The 11,764-nt window shown below is 33.2% G+C and overlaps 1 protein-coding gene across 1 annotated transcript in view; it reads left to right on the top strand.

The window, feature by feature from the left end:
• Rrp15 (ribosomal RNA processing 15 homolog) overlaps window positions 1–11,764 on the top strand; it is a 49,821-nt gene that overhangs the window by 8,565 nt on the left and 29,492 nt on the right. The window contains exons 2-4 of the mRNA XM_015483639.2: window positions 4,400–4,662; window positions 7,294–7,391; window positions 9,898–10,099. Coding sequence (XP_015339125.1) covers window positions 4,400–4,662; window positions 7,294–7,391; window positions 9,898–10,099 — 563 coding nt within the window. The remainder of the gene's footprint in view (window positions 1–4,399; window positions 4,663–7,293; window positions 7,392–9,897; window positions 10,100–11,764) is intronic.

Genomic DNA, 11,764 nt, shown 5'->3' with positions numbered 1-11,764 from the left:
AAAAAAAAAAAAAAAAAAAAAAAAAAACACCGATTTCCTAGGGAGAGAAACCTAGATTCAGATTTTTTAAAAAAATTGTTTTAAATCTTTATTTTATTTTATTTTTAAATTTTTATTTATATGTGCTACTGAGGATTGGATGCAGTGCCTCACACATGTGTGGCAAGCACTCTGCCACTGAGCTATAACCCCATCTCCTAGATTTAGATTTATCATTTACTTTTCCTTCCTTGCCCATCGTTCATGGCTGCTCAATAAATGTTGAGGGGACTTTTCCCCTTTCTAAAGGCTAAGGAAAATGGCTGACTTTTCTGCTAGCAGCTAACCATATCTGGGATCAGGGACAGATGGCAAGTTTGAAAGGGACTGGAGGTTTGAGAGGAAAGGCAGCAGGAGATGAAAAATACCTTATGTCTAACTCAGTACCTCGGAGATATAACCCTGCTCTCTATCCAGTATGTTAGCCACTAGCCAGCCATATGTGGCTACTTAAATGTAAGTTAATTAAAATTACTCAAAATAGATAATTCAGCTTCTCTGTCATTCTAGACATGTTTGAAGTATTCAGTAGCCTCTTGTAGTTGGTGGCTCCAGGGTAGCTCTGGTGTAGATAGAATATTGCCATGATGAGAAATTTTTGTCATTACTTCCAATACACATCCTTTCTAGCCCTTACTTAATTTCTAGACTTTTAAAATAGAATGCAGAAATAATGTTTAGGAAAACAGACAAAAGGAGTTCAAAGGATTTTTCACTTGTTTGGTGATTCCTATCTGTGCCCCTAAGATGCCTGGATAAACTTTTGCTGTTAAAAATTGGTTAGTGGAAAATTAGAAGAATTTCATTTTAATAGAATACAGTAAAGTTTTAAGAACCAGTTTTACTTTCTTATTCACATAATGATAATTTTTGGTATCCTAGAAGTAAATTTTGTTTTTAGTATACTGGGAGACCAAATTTGGCTTTTTTCATTTATTTATACGTAATCGTTTCCAGTGACAGTAAATGCCTTACTAAAGGCCTCTGAGCTAGAGCTTTAAAAAAATAATAATAAAATAAGATAAAATAAAAAACATGACTTTTACAAATTCTTTTTCTCTTCTTCTTTTTTTTTTTTGTGGTGCTGGGGATTGAACCCCCCAGGCCTTGTCATGCGTGGCAAGCACTCTACCAGCTGAGCTATATCCCCAACCCCGACTTTTGCAAATTTTTTAAAAATAATTTTTAATTCGTAGGGTGAGTATAGCTTATGTAATATGGTGTCATAAAACTTTTCATGGATTTATTGTGACTATAATATGCATATCATGGTTAAGCTGGGTAAGAAGTACATCAGACAATTAGTCAGGGTTTCAGAGTGGTGAATTGGAGTGGCTTACATAATCAAAGCATTTGGGCTACGTTTTAGTGCCATTAAAAAATGTGAAGTTTGCTGCAGTTTGTATGTAAGTACATCAGGATGAAACACTAGATGTCACTGTTGTAGTTTTGATGTTTTATTAGGAGTTGGTAAAGATCTTTCTGCTTTTGATCATTCAGATAGTTTTCATTGACATAAACTTTTAAATATTTGTGTCTCTTTACAGTTAGATACATGCTTACTAGAGAAAGCATTTTTTTTTCCCCAAAGAATTATTTTGTTATTTGAGTTTGGTGCTGCTAACTGAGGACTAAAGTATATGTAATATTAGCATTTATTTTTCAACTAGCTATTTTCTCTGAACTTTGTTTCACAATGTTCTGGTCCTAGGAGATGTTTCCTGGGGAAAAATTGTGTGGCCCTACAGTCTGGCATATAATATATGATTATATTTTAATTGGATTGGATAAAATGCTACCAGCTTCTGTTTGGAAACATTCATTTATAATATATATATATATTTTTTTCTAATATTACATATATTTGGATGTCAAACCTAGACTCACTGTCTAAACTTCTTAAATTGACGTAACTGTAATGTATAGAAAAACTTCAAATTGAATAAATGAGTTTCTGTTTTAAAAATATAATTTCTCTTCATTAAGAAATGCACAGCTCCATCATAGTAATACAATTATAAAAGGTTTCTTGCTTTTAACATTTCTTTCAATATTTTTCCATACCATAGACCCTTTATGTTTTAAGATCATGTATTTAAACAATGTAAAATATATATTTTTTTTGCTTAACTCTTAATTTTATGTAATATTCAGTTAATTTTTTTAAAATTCATTTTTACTCATTCCTGAAGTTCATTTTGGATATGTGTTTTTATTTGCTATTTTCTTATATGGCCAATTTTAATTTGAAATGTGTTAATACTCAATTTTATATCCATTTTGTGAATTCTCAGCACTTAAAAAGTAAAGGTATGAATATCTTATCTGTAATACTTGGGACCAGAAGTATGTCAGAGTTTTTTAGAGTTTGGAATATTTGCATAGTCTTTACTGGTTGAGCATCCCTAATCCAAAAATACAAAATTTTAAATACTTCAAAATCCAAAACCTTTTGAGAACATGTGCACAAAAAATTTCAAATTTCAGAATGTTTTGTATATGGATTTTTGAATTAGGAATGCAGAGTTTGTGTTATATAAAAGTCATATTCAAATTGAAATATTATATTTACAGTTCTAAAGAAGAGTTGTCGCTGATTCACATCTTAAAGTAAATAGATAAGAGGGCGACACTCTGAAATTAATAGTCTACCTCTTTGATTATGCAATAAGCTGATATTAAAATGGTGAATATATTTAAAGGTAGAATATGCACGTTTTGTTGCATAGAGAAGAAACTAAAGCTTGAGATTGAAGAACAGGTAATTTTTAAGTACCAGTATAATCAGCCAGTAGATGTTTCAGAAGGTAGAAGCAGAGGTTGTGGTTACCATGCTTAGCTTTGGTAGAGATAAAGGGACCCAGAGCAGTCTGACTGATGTGTCAGAGCTATAGTTTGCTTTTTAGTCCTGTATATTTGAATGAAGTTTCTGAGTTGGATAGGAGGACATCAAAATTTGATTAAATAGGGAGCAGCATGAAACTTGTTATTCCTATGCCTTTTTCTTTCAGTTTTATCTTAATTTTTATTTTAATGTATAAGAGTTACTGTTTACAATAAGATTACCAGTATTGTTAATTCCTAATATTGTTATTTAGTAGAGATGTTTTGATAGGAAAAAAGTTTTAGGTAATGGCATTTTTTGTAATAATCTTTGAGATTCAACTAGACTGGAGTTAACCATAAAAAGCACATTTGTTACTCAAAGACATAACTACTAGTGACAACTGTTTGTAAATCACTAAGTTTTCTTGTTTGTTAATTTTTCAGCTGCCTTTATTAGCTCTTCTTTTGCTTATTAAGAAGAATTCCAAGTTACTAAATTGTTGGTTGATTTTCTGTTTTGTAGTCTTTCCTATATTCCATGGGTTTCTAAAGAATAAAACAAAAGCTCTCCAGAGGGCCCTGGAGCATATAATTGTACTCACACTGTGCTGACTGCTTGTGCTGTGCTGCCTTTGTTAAAGTACATTTCATTTTAGAAGTGGAGAAAGGCTGCTAAGTTTAAAATATGCAGAGTTGCTGAGCAAGTTGATTTTTCTAGCAGAGCCACTGACTGTTGTCGCTTCTGCCAGTCCCCTAACCCTAGCCATTTGAATCTTACATGATGAACTAATATGCTGGTAACGTTTATATACTTGATTAGATAGGTTTGGCATGATGAAATTAATAGTACACTTACAACTTTGTATTTTTAACTCAGAACTTGATATTTTTATTCAATCACTCACTAGTGCAATTGGATCTTTAGTATCTTGGTCACATCATTAGACAATTTTTTTCAAAAGTGTTAAAAACAAGTTTTATAATGTTATATCCAAATTCTTTAAAATGATATGAATCTGGACTTTAGTATTTATCTACATACAGATTCAGAATTTTAAATATCTAGGCCAAGTCCCTTAGAGAAATTACTTTAATACTGTACCAGTTTTCTTAATATATTAAATTTGTGGTGTTATTTATTTTTAACATAATCTTTATTATTCTCTTTAAGTAGTTTGGTGGCATAGCTAAGGTTCATGTACTTGAGTATATCCTGCTCTGGCCTGATAATAGTAAAGTGGCAGAGGCTGTTGGATGATGGATTTGTTATTGCTACCTGGATCCTGGATCTTGAAGCCACTGTGACTTCACTGTCAGTGTGACTGGGCTAGGTGTTTGGGACTGATAGCATTTGGATAGAAGTACCTGCTATTCCCCGCTATTACTGCAGCTTTGGCACTCAGAACTAAGTCCCTTATTATAAGAGTAGAGGCAGGTGAAGCTTTATGAAGGGCCCAAGGAGTCTGGTCATAATCTTGGCAACCTCTGCTTATGTTTCTAAAATTTAATATTTTTTTTTTTTTTTTACTCTTAGGAAGCTATGAATCAGAAAAGGATTGTATGTCTGATGATGAAGCAATAGAAGCTGACAATGAGGATGATGTTGAACCCTGTGACAAAGAAGATGAAAATGCTGCAGAATCAAGTGCTGGGACTAATGTGGGCTGGGCAGATGCCATGGCTAAAATCCTTAACAAAAAAACTCCTAAAAGTAAACCCACCATTCTCATCAAAAACAAAGAGCTGGAAAAAGAAAAAGAGAAGTTAAAGCAAGAAAGACTAGAGAAAAGAAAACAGGTGTGTCTTACCAGTTGTCTTATGGATTAAATAACTGTCTAATCTAGTTCTTATCTGTACCATATTGTTCCTTGCAGTGTGTATGCAATTAATATTCTAGTTTTTAACTTGCTTTTTATGTGGGGGTGGATTCCCAAGGTTATTTTTTGCCGCAGTCCGGCTGCAGCAAAATAACCGGGGGGTGACGAATAACTTGTGTACGTTGATACAGCAGGAGTAGGAGCCGTTTATTGCAGGACAGGAGCAGTATTTATACATTCCACACAGCTTATCTAATTAGCATAAACTAGATACATCAGTCAACCAATCAGGAATCTCTACACTTAATGGCTCGGTTTTGTTACTTCTCAAACCACTCCCTCTGACATTTTGCCAGGCACCATCCAGACTTGTTTACGAACTCTAACATTCCCCTGGCAAAATGCCAGGTGTTATTTTGACTTGTTTACAGACTCTAACAATTTTTAGAAACTTAGTCTCATTACTCCATTGAGCATGTTCACGTTTTTTTTATACCTTTTTTATTTTGTTTATTTTTATGTGGTGCTGAGGATTGAACCCAGGACCTCACACGTGCTAGGTGAACACTCTACTACTGAGCCACAACTCCAGCCCTGAGCATGTTCACTTTTTAATCATCTAAGCCAAGCCATAGAAATATAAAGTCTGAAAATTTATCATTTTAAAATTAAGCATTTATATATGCAGTGACTCCAGGGTCTAAATATTTTATAAATTTTAGCCATCCGTATGCTGATATCATTAGGTTCTGAACTAATAGAAGCATATTAGTCTTTTGCTAAAAATATTTTATAATATGAATCTGTGAAAATTTCACAGTCTGGTTGGTTGAATTCTGAAAAGTGAATATTTCACTGTTAGATAAACTTGAGTTTATTCTGCTTTGGCTAAACCACTGATGATAGAAGTTATACAAAGTTATTAAAGACCAAAAGTTGGACATAAATTTGCTGTTCTATACTATTAAAAAGAAACAGTGGTAAAGTTTCTATATTCCTGGTACTTGTATCCATGTATAAAATATTTGATTACTGAAATAAGTATTATTTTATAATGAAATAAAAATAATTTTGTATAATTGTTTTGGCAGTATAGAAGTACTGACTTCCAAGAAGAACTTTCTAGGTAGAAATGAACAAAAAACAGATTTTGAATTGGTGTGTATGTCCTTTTATTTTTGACATCCCCTCACCTTGTTTCAAGATGAATGTTTTCTTTGTTCTTATTGCTGGTTGCTCTGTGTGAAAGGCTATATAAAAGTGGAACTTTTCAAGCATTGCTCTTTAAAACAACTCACAATGTGGGTTCTTATATTAATTCAATAGTTTCATTATAATTGAGCATACATTTTGTCTCTAAATTTTACAAATAGCTCAATAGCTTTTTAACTAGCAATTTGAATATTTGTTTATTCTCTGGCAAAACTAGAAGAAGCTTTAATGATATCAGAATCTTTAATCATCTCTAGTCTCAAAGTTCTATTGAGGTGGAGAACAGAATATTGAAGCCAAGAAGAATGAATTTATGACTACTCTAAGTTACAGCTTTGAGTGCTAGGGATGGTACTGTGTCCACATAATGCATGGACAACACTTGATACCAGAAACACAGCATAGCATCTACAGTGCTCTTTGAAAAGCATTTTTATAGTGGAGTCTATATAAATTATCATAAATATTTTTTTCTTGTTTATCCGATAGTGAGTTTCATGACTATTAGATGTATTATCTGATTTTGAGAAGAATAAGAGATAAAGTGAGAAAAGGAAGAAATAAAAGGAAATATTTTTTCCACTTTATTACTGGATAATATTTTAACCACTTTATATGGATGCTTTTGATGCTTGGTAGATTTTAGGTGGTTAGTTCTTACCAGCGTATTTGTTCTTTGGTTAAATGTTGGACTGAGAAAGAGACCTGAGTAGTATCCTGGGACCAGTATACTACTGAAAGACTATGTTGAACTAGATCATGTTGTGTGTAGGACTTTCTTACTTCTCAGCCCCTCTCCTATTTTTGCATAATAGCAGAGAATCAAATTGCTATAGTTTTTAACTGATGGGCCATATCTGGCATGAATATTAGTCAATGTGCTGCAAGAGGAGAAACAGATTTAAATTATTTTGTACAGAGAATAGTAGTCACTAAATGAATATCTATGTAAATATGATATTCTTTAAAAAGCTGAAATACATTTTTATTCTGTCAAAGAATTCACTTTCTGAAAGTAAAGAGAAACAGTGGTTAAACTTGAAGTTAGTATGGAGTCTTCCTTTCGCTTCCCTCTGATGATCTGTTGATGGCAGATCAGGCATGTGGCTCTTTTACACACTACCTTGTACTGCCTGGCTGAACATACTGGCAGTGCTCCAGACCCCTGCTGTCAGGAAACCTGACAGAAACTCACTTTGTGCCTCTCACATGACATGCTGAGTGCTAACCACAGTTTCTTTGAGCTGAACCCCTAAACTTGTGGTTTTTTAAAAGTCTCTATGACAACCTAAGCCAGAATGATTTATTCCCTTTGTCCTTTCACAGAGTATCATATCAAAGTTTGCTGCACTTTCAAAAATGCTTAATATTCTTTCACATAACAATATTTATAACACAGCTTGATAAGAAGCGGGAGTGGGAAATGATGTGCAGAGTAAAGCCAGATGTCGTCAGAGACAAAGAAACAGAGAGAAATCTTCAGAGAATTGCAACAAGGTAAGACAGAGTTTTTGCCCTTTAAAAATAAGTAGACTAAAATTTTGATCAGACTTGATTCTTAAGCTCTGCCTTCTCAAGCCAAGTGATATTTATCTAAGTCTCCTGTTAAACACTAAATTCAACCAAAGATTTTGGAGATCTTTTAAAAGCAGGAATATAATGTGTTAAGTGTATATTTAGTATGAACCTATTTCAGATCATCTTGTTTTTGTAGTCATGAGAACAGTGTACAACATTAAGAAGTAAAACTTCTTAATGCATTTCTGTTATGATGGTTATCTAAATTTATGGTACTTGATAATTATTTTTGTTATCTTGCATTATGTTTATGGGACAATACATTGCAAATGATGGCAGTTTCATGCTATTCTTACACTCTACTTTTTTTTTTTATTATTGGCACCAAATATTTGGTGACCTCCCTGTCCAAAGGTAAATGGGATATGGTGGCTGTGGGTGGTCCTTACCCTCTTAAGTGTAGAATTTATAGTCTTTTTGAGAATAGAGGCATGTACTGTGTGCTGGGAACATTCATAGGCGATTGTCTAGGTTAGATGGGAAGGCTTCACAGAGAAGATAACATTTGGATTGGTACTTTAAGAATGTACTTAGTGAATTTATTTTAAAATCTTAGTTATCCACATTATTTCTGGTCATTTTTTGATCTATTAAGGTGTTATATAGTGAAATGGTTATGTATAGTGATTTAGGGCATGGGTGATAGGACCAGACTGTTAGGTTCAAATTCCATTATTGAATTGTACTTGCTCTGTGTACTTGGGCATACCATACTGCTTCAGTATATCTGTTAAAGGAGGCTAATTTACCCAGCATATAGAGTTTTTTTCTGAGAATTAAATGTAAGAATAAATATAAAGAACTAAGGGAAATTAGGGTCATCCTATGAGAGTGAATGCTTCCTTAAATTTGTACCAAGCACCTCTTTTGTTTGACACTGGTCATGGCCCTGCTGAAGGAGATGGCATTTGACTTTCTTTTTTAAAGATAATCAGCTCGACTATTAAATTTTTGAGCTGCTGGTAAAAGGCAAGAGAATTTTGGGTCAGGGACAAAAGACTTCATTACTCATGATAAAAGCAGTAGCCAGAGCTTCACATTCTCACTTGTTCCCTTTGTCCTACAGGGACAGTGCAGGTGCCATAGATGGCTGCCTGTACATATACTGCATTGCATTACAGGAGAGGAACACTGCGCTAGGGAATCTATTGCTCTTATAATGATTATTAATTAGCTGTTTATGTGGAGGGACATTACTTCAACTGTCAAGGTCATTTATTTCAAACACAACCCTGAGAAATGTCCTGGGTAAAGAGCAGTCAGGGCCTTTCACTCTTGACAAACTCTGCAAGAAAGTGCAGGGATGCTTGAGCCCATGGCAGATTGCCTCTTCTAAGAATTACTATTGAAAGAGAGTGAATAGATTATAGAATTTCAGAACTGGAATGGATCTTAATGGTCTAAATCATTGCTGTCCAGTAGAAATATAATGTGAACCACATGTATAATTTAAAAATTTCCTCAGCCTTATTGAAAAAAGTAAAACAAAATATATATAAAAAGTAAAACAATAATATATAACCCAATATATTCAAAATATAACCCAATATATTCAATATATAACCCAGTATATTAAAAATATTTCAACATGTAATTGGTATAAAATGGTTATTTATGAGATTTTGAATTTCTTTTTCATGTTGAGTCATAGAATTCTGGAATGTATTTTACATTTGCACAATGCATCAGTTCAGATCAGTCATCTTTCAAATGCTCAATAATCACATGTGGATTGTGCTTCTGTATGGGACACTGTTTTTAATCTTCAGAATTCATCTTTGAATGAACTTTCAAACTTTTAAAATAAATATCTTTAAAAGTAGGATTTTTGGGGGGCGGGGAGGTGCTGAGGATTGTACCCAGGGCCTCATACATTCTACCCAAGCACTCTACCACTGAGCTGTGCTCCTAGCTCTAAACATAGGATTTAAAATTCATTTTGTAATACAAGAGTTGCAGATAATATAGTTGAATAAACAGGTATGTTTTTAATATACAGATGAAATTATGATGCAGCAAGTCTTTTCTAGAATCACATGCTTAAAGACTGTGCTCTTTCATTCCACCATAAATGCCTTCACTTATTGTCTATGTTTTGAGAAATAAGCTTTTGTTTTAAAAGTAATTTGTTTCTTATTGTACGACAGTTGACTTAGAAAAACCAAAGCTGTGAAAAATAAAAATCCTATACAATTTATATATATTTATTCTCTAGTCAGAAATTTATATTTGTTAACAGAAATGTATGTCCGTTTTTCAGATGTATTTAACTATTCATTTATTTATTTATTTTTTCATTGAGTGCCTAATAAGTACTTGCCCCCTTTTTTAGGCAGTGAAATATACTGTTTCTTCTTTGTAGAGTTTGTATTCTAGTGTAATTGTTATTTAACTACATTGTTCTGGTCACAATTATATTCTTCAGGGGTGTGGTGCAGTTATTTAATGCTGTTCAGAAACATCAAAAGAATGTTGATGAAAAGATTAAAGAAGCAGGAGGCTCTATTAGAAAGCGCACTAAGTTGATATCATCTGTTTCCAAGAAAGATTTTATTAGTGTTCTAAGAGGAATGGATGGGAGTACAAATGAAAAAAGTTCATCTGGGAAGAACCCAAAAGCCAAACAGGTAAGACATTTATACAAGATTCAGTGCATCACTTTTTTGTTTTTAAATAAAGAAGTTAGAAATGGGAAAACAGATAAACACACATAGACACAATAGAATCAGTTTCTTTTAGATTTTATTAAAATTCTTACATGTATATGGCTCAGTTTGAAAGTTTGGATTCTTTAGCTTCTTGAAGATTTACTCCTTATGGAAGTTACCTATTATAGGTCTCATCCCTGCCATTTGAACTCAGAAGTGAAATAGATTCATGTAAACTGGTTAGAGATGGAGATTGCATCTCTTCTATCTGAAATCCATTTTTGCTTCAGAATGTATAACCTAGGTGAGGATGACAACTTCAATTTGTGACTTTTATCCACAGATTAATTATGATGGTGTATAACCTCTAAAATAGGAAGAGTCAGAGTTGTAGGAAATAATGGTAGAAAGTCCCTTCTATTGAGGTAGCTTTGGTAATTCCCATCCTATTCAGAGATTAAGATTATAAATGTTTTCCATGATTTGGCTTGATAAAGTTTGCTTTTCCAACCCTTTGACCTGTGAATCTCAGTAGTTCTCCTTTTAATTTCCTAGATAAAAGGTTCTGAAATATGCTTTGATCTCATGAAGGCTAATTTAAAAAAAATTAAAGCAAAGTACTTAGATATATTTGATGGCTTGATTTATGTGGCCACCAATATGTACTTTATTCAATCGGAATAAGAATTTCTGTCATGAATGTTTTTGCATGTATGTGTTTTAGAAAAACAGATGACCTTGGCAAGAAAAATATTTAGGAATTTTATGCCAGCCTAGGGTTGAAGTATTTTCAGGTTCTTTGATTAAATGTTGTCATTTCTCCTAATTTATTTTTTACTTTTCATTTTTCGATTAGTACATAATTATGCATGTTTATGAGGTTCAGTGTGATGTTTTGAGTCATGTACATTGGGTTATGATCAAGTCAGTAATTTACATGTTTATCACCTTAAACCTTTTATCATATTTTTAGTGAGTACATTCAGAGTCCTCTCTCTTGTTTTGCTTTTAAAGCAAAAATTTATATTTGAGATCATTGTGCCATGGAACACTAGAATTTATACCTCCTGTCTAACTGTACTGTTGTACCTATTGACCAGTCTTTCCCTATATCTCTCTTATTTGCCCTAGTCCCTGATACGTACTCTCTATTTCAGCTTCTATGAAATCAACTTTTTAAGATTCCTCATGAGTGGGATCATGTGTGTTTATTTTTCTTTGACATGAAGTTATGTGAAATAACTCCATGGCTACCCATGTTGTAACCAGTGACAGGATTTAAAAAGATTACTGATATATTAGAATTATACACGATGGTGGGTTTCATTGTAGCATGTATTTGTACATGCATATACCATTTGGTCAATTTCTTTTTTTTTTTTTTATTGGTTGTTCAAAACATTACAAAGTTCATGATATATCATCTTTCATACATTTGACTCAATTGGGTTATGAACTCCCATTTTTACCCCAAATACAAACTGCAGAATCACATCAGTTACACACTCACGTTTTTACATAATGGCATATTAGTGACTGTTGTATTCTGCTACCTTTCCTATCCCCTACTATCCCCCCTCCCCTCCCCTCCCATCTTCCCTCTACCTCATCTGCTGTTGTTCAATTCTCTCCCTTGTTTCCCCC

The sequence above is a fragment of the Marmota marmota genome, unplaced genomic scaffold (genome assembly GCF_001458135.2).
Source record: "Marmota marmota marmota unplaced genomic scaffold, marMar, whole genome shotgun sequence".
Taxonomy (NCBI): Eukaryota; Metazoa; Chordata; class Mammalia; order Rodentia; family Sciuridae; genus Marmota; species Marmota marmota.
The sequence above is the reverse complement of the archived record's forward strand: the minus strand, read 5'-3'. Positions and strand labels throughout refer to the sequence as shown.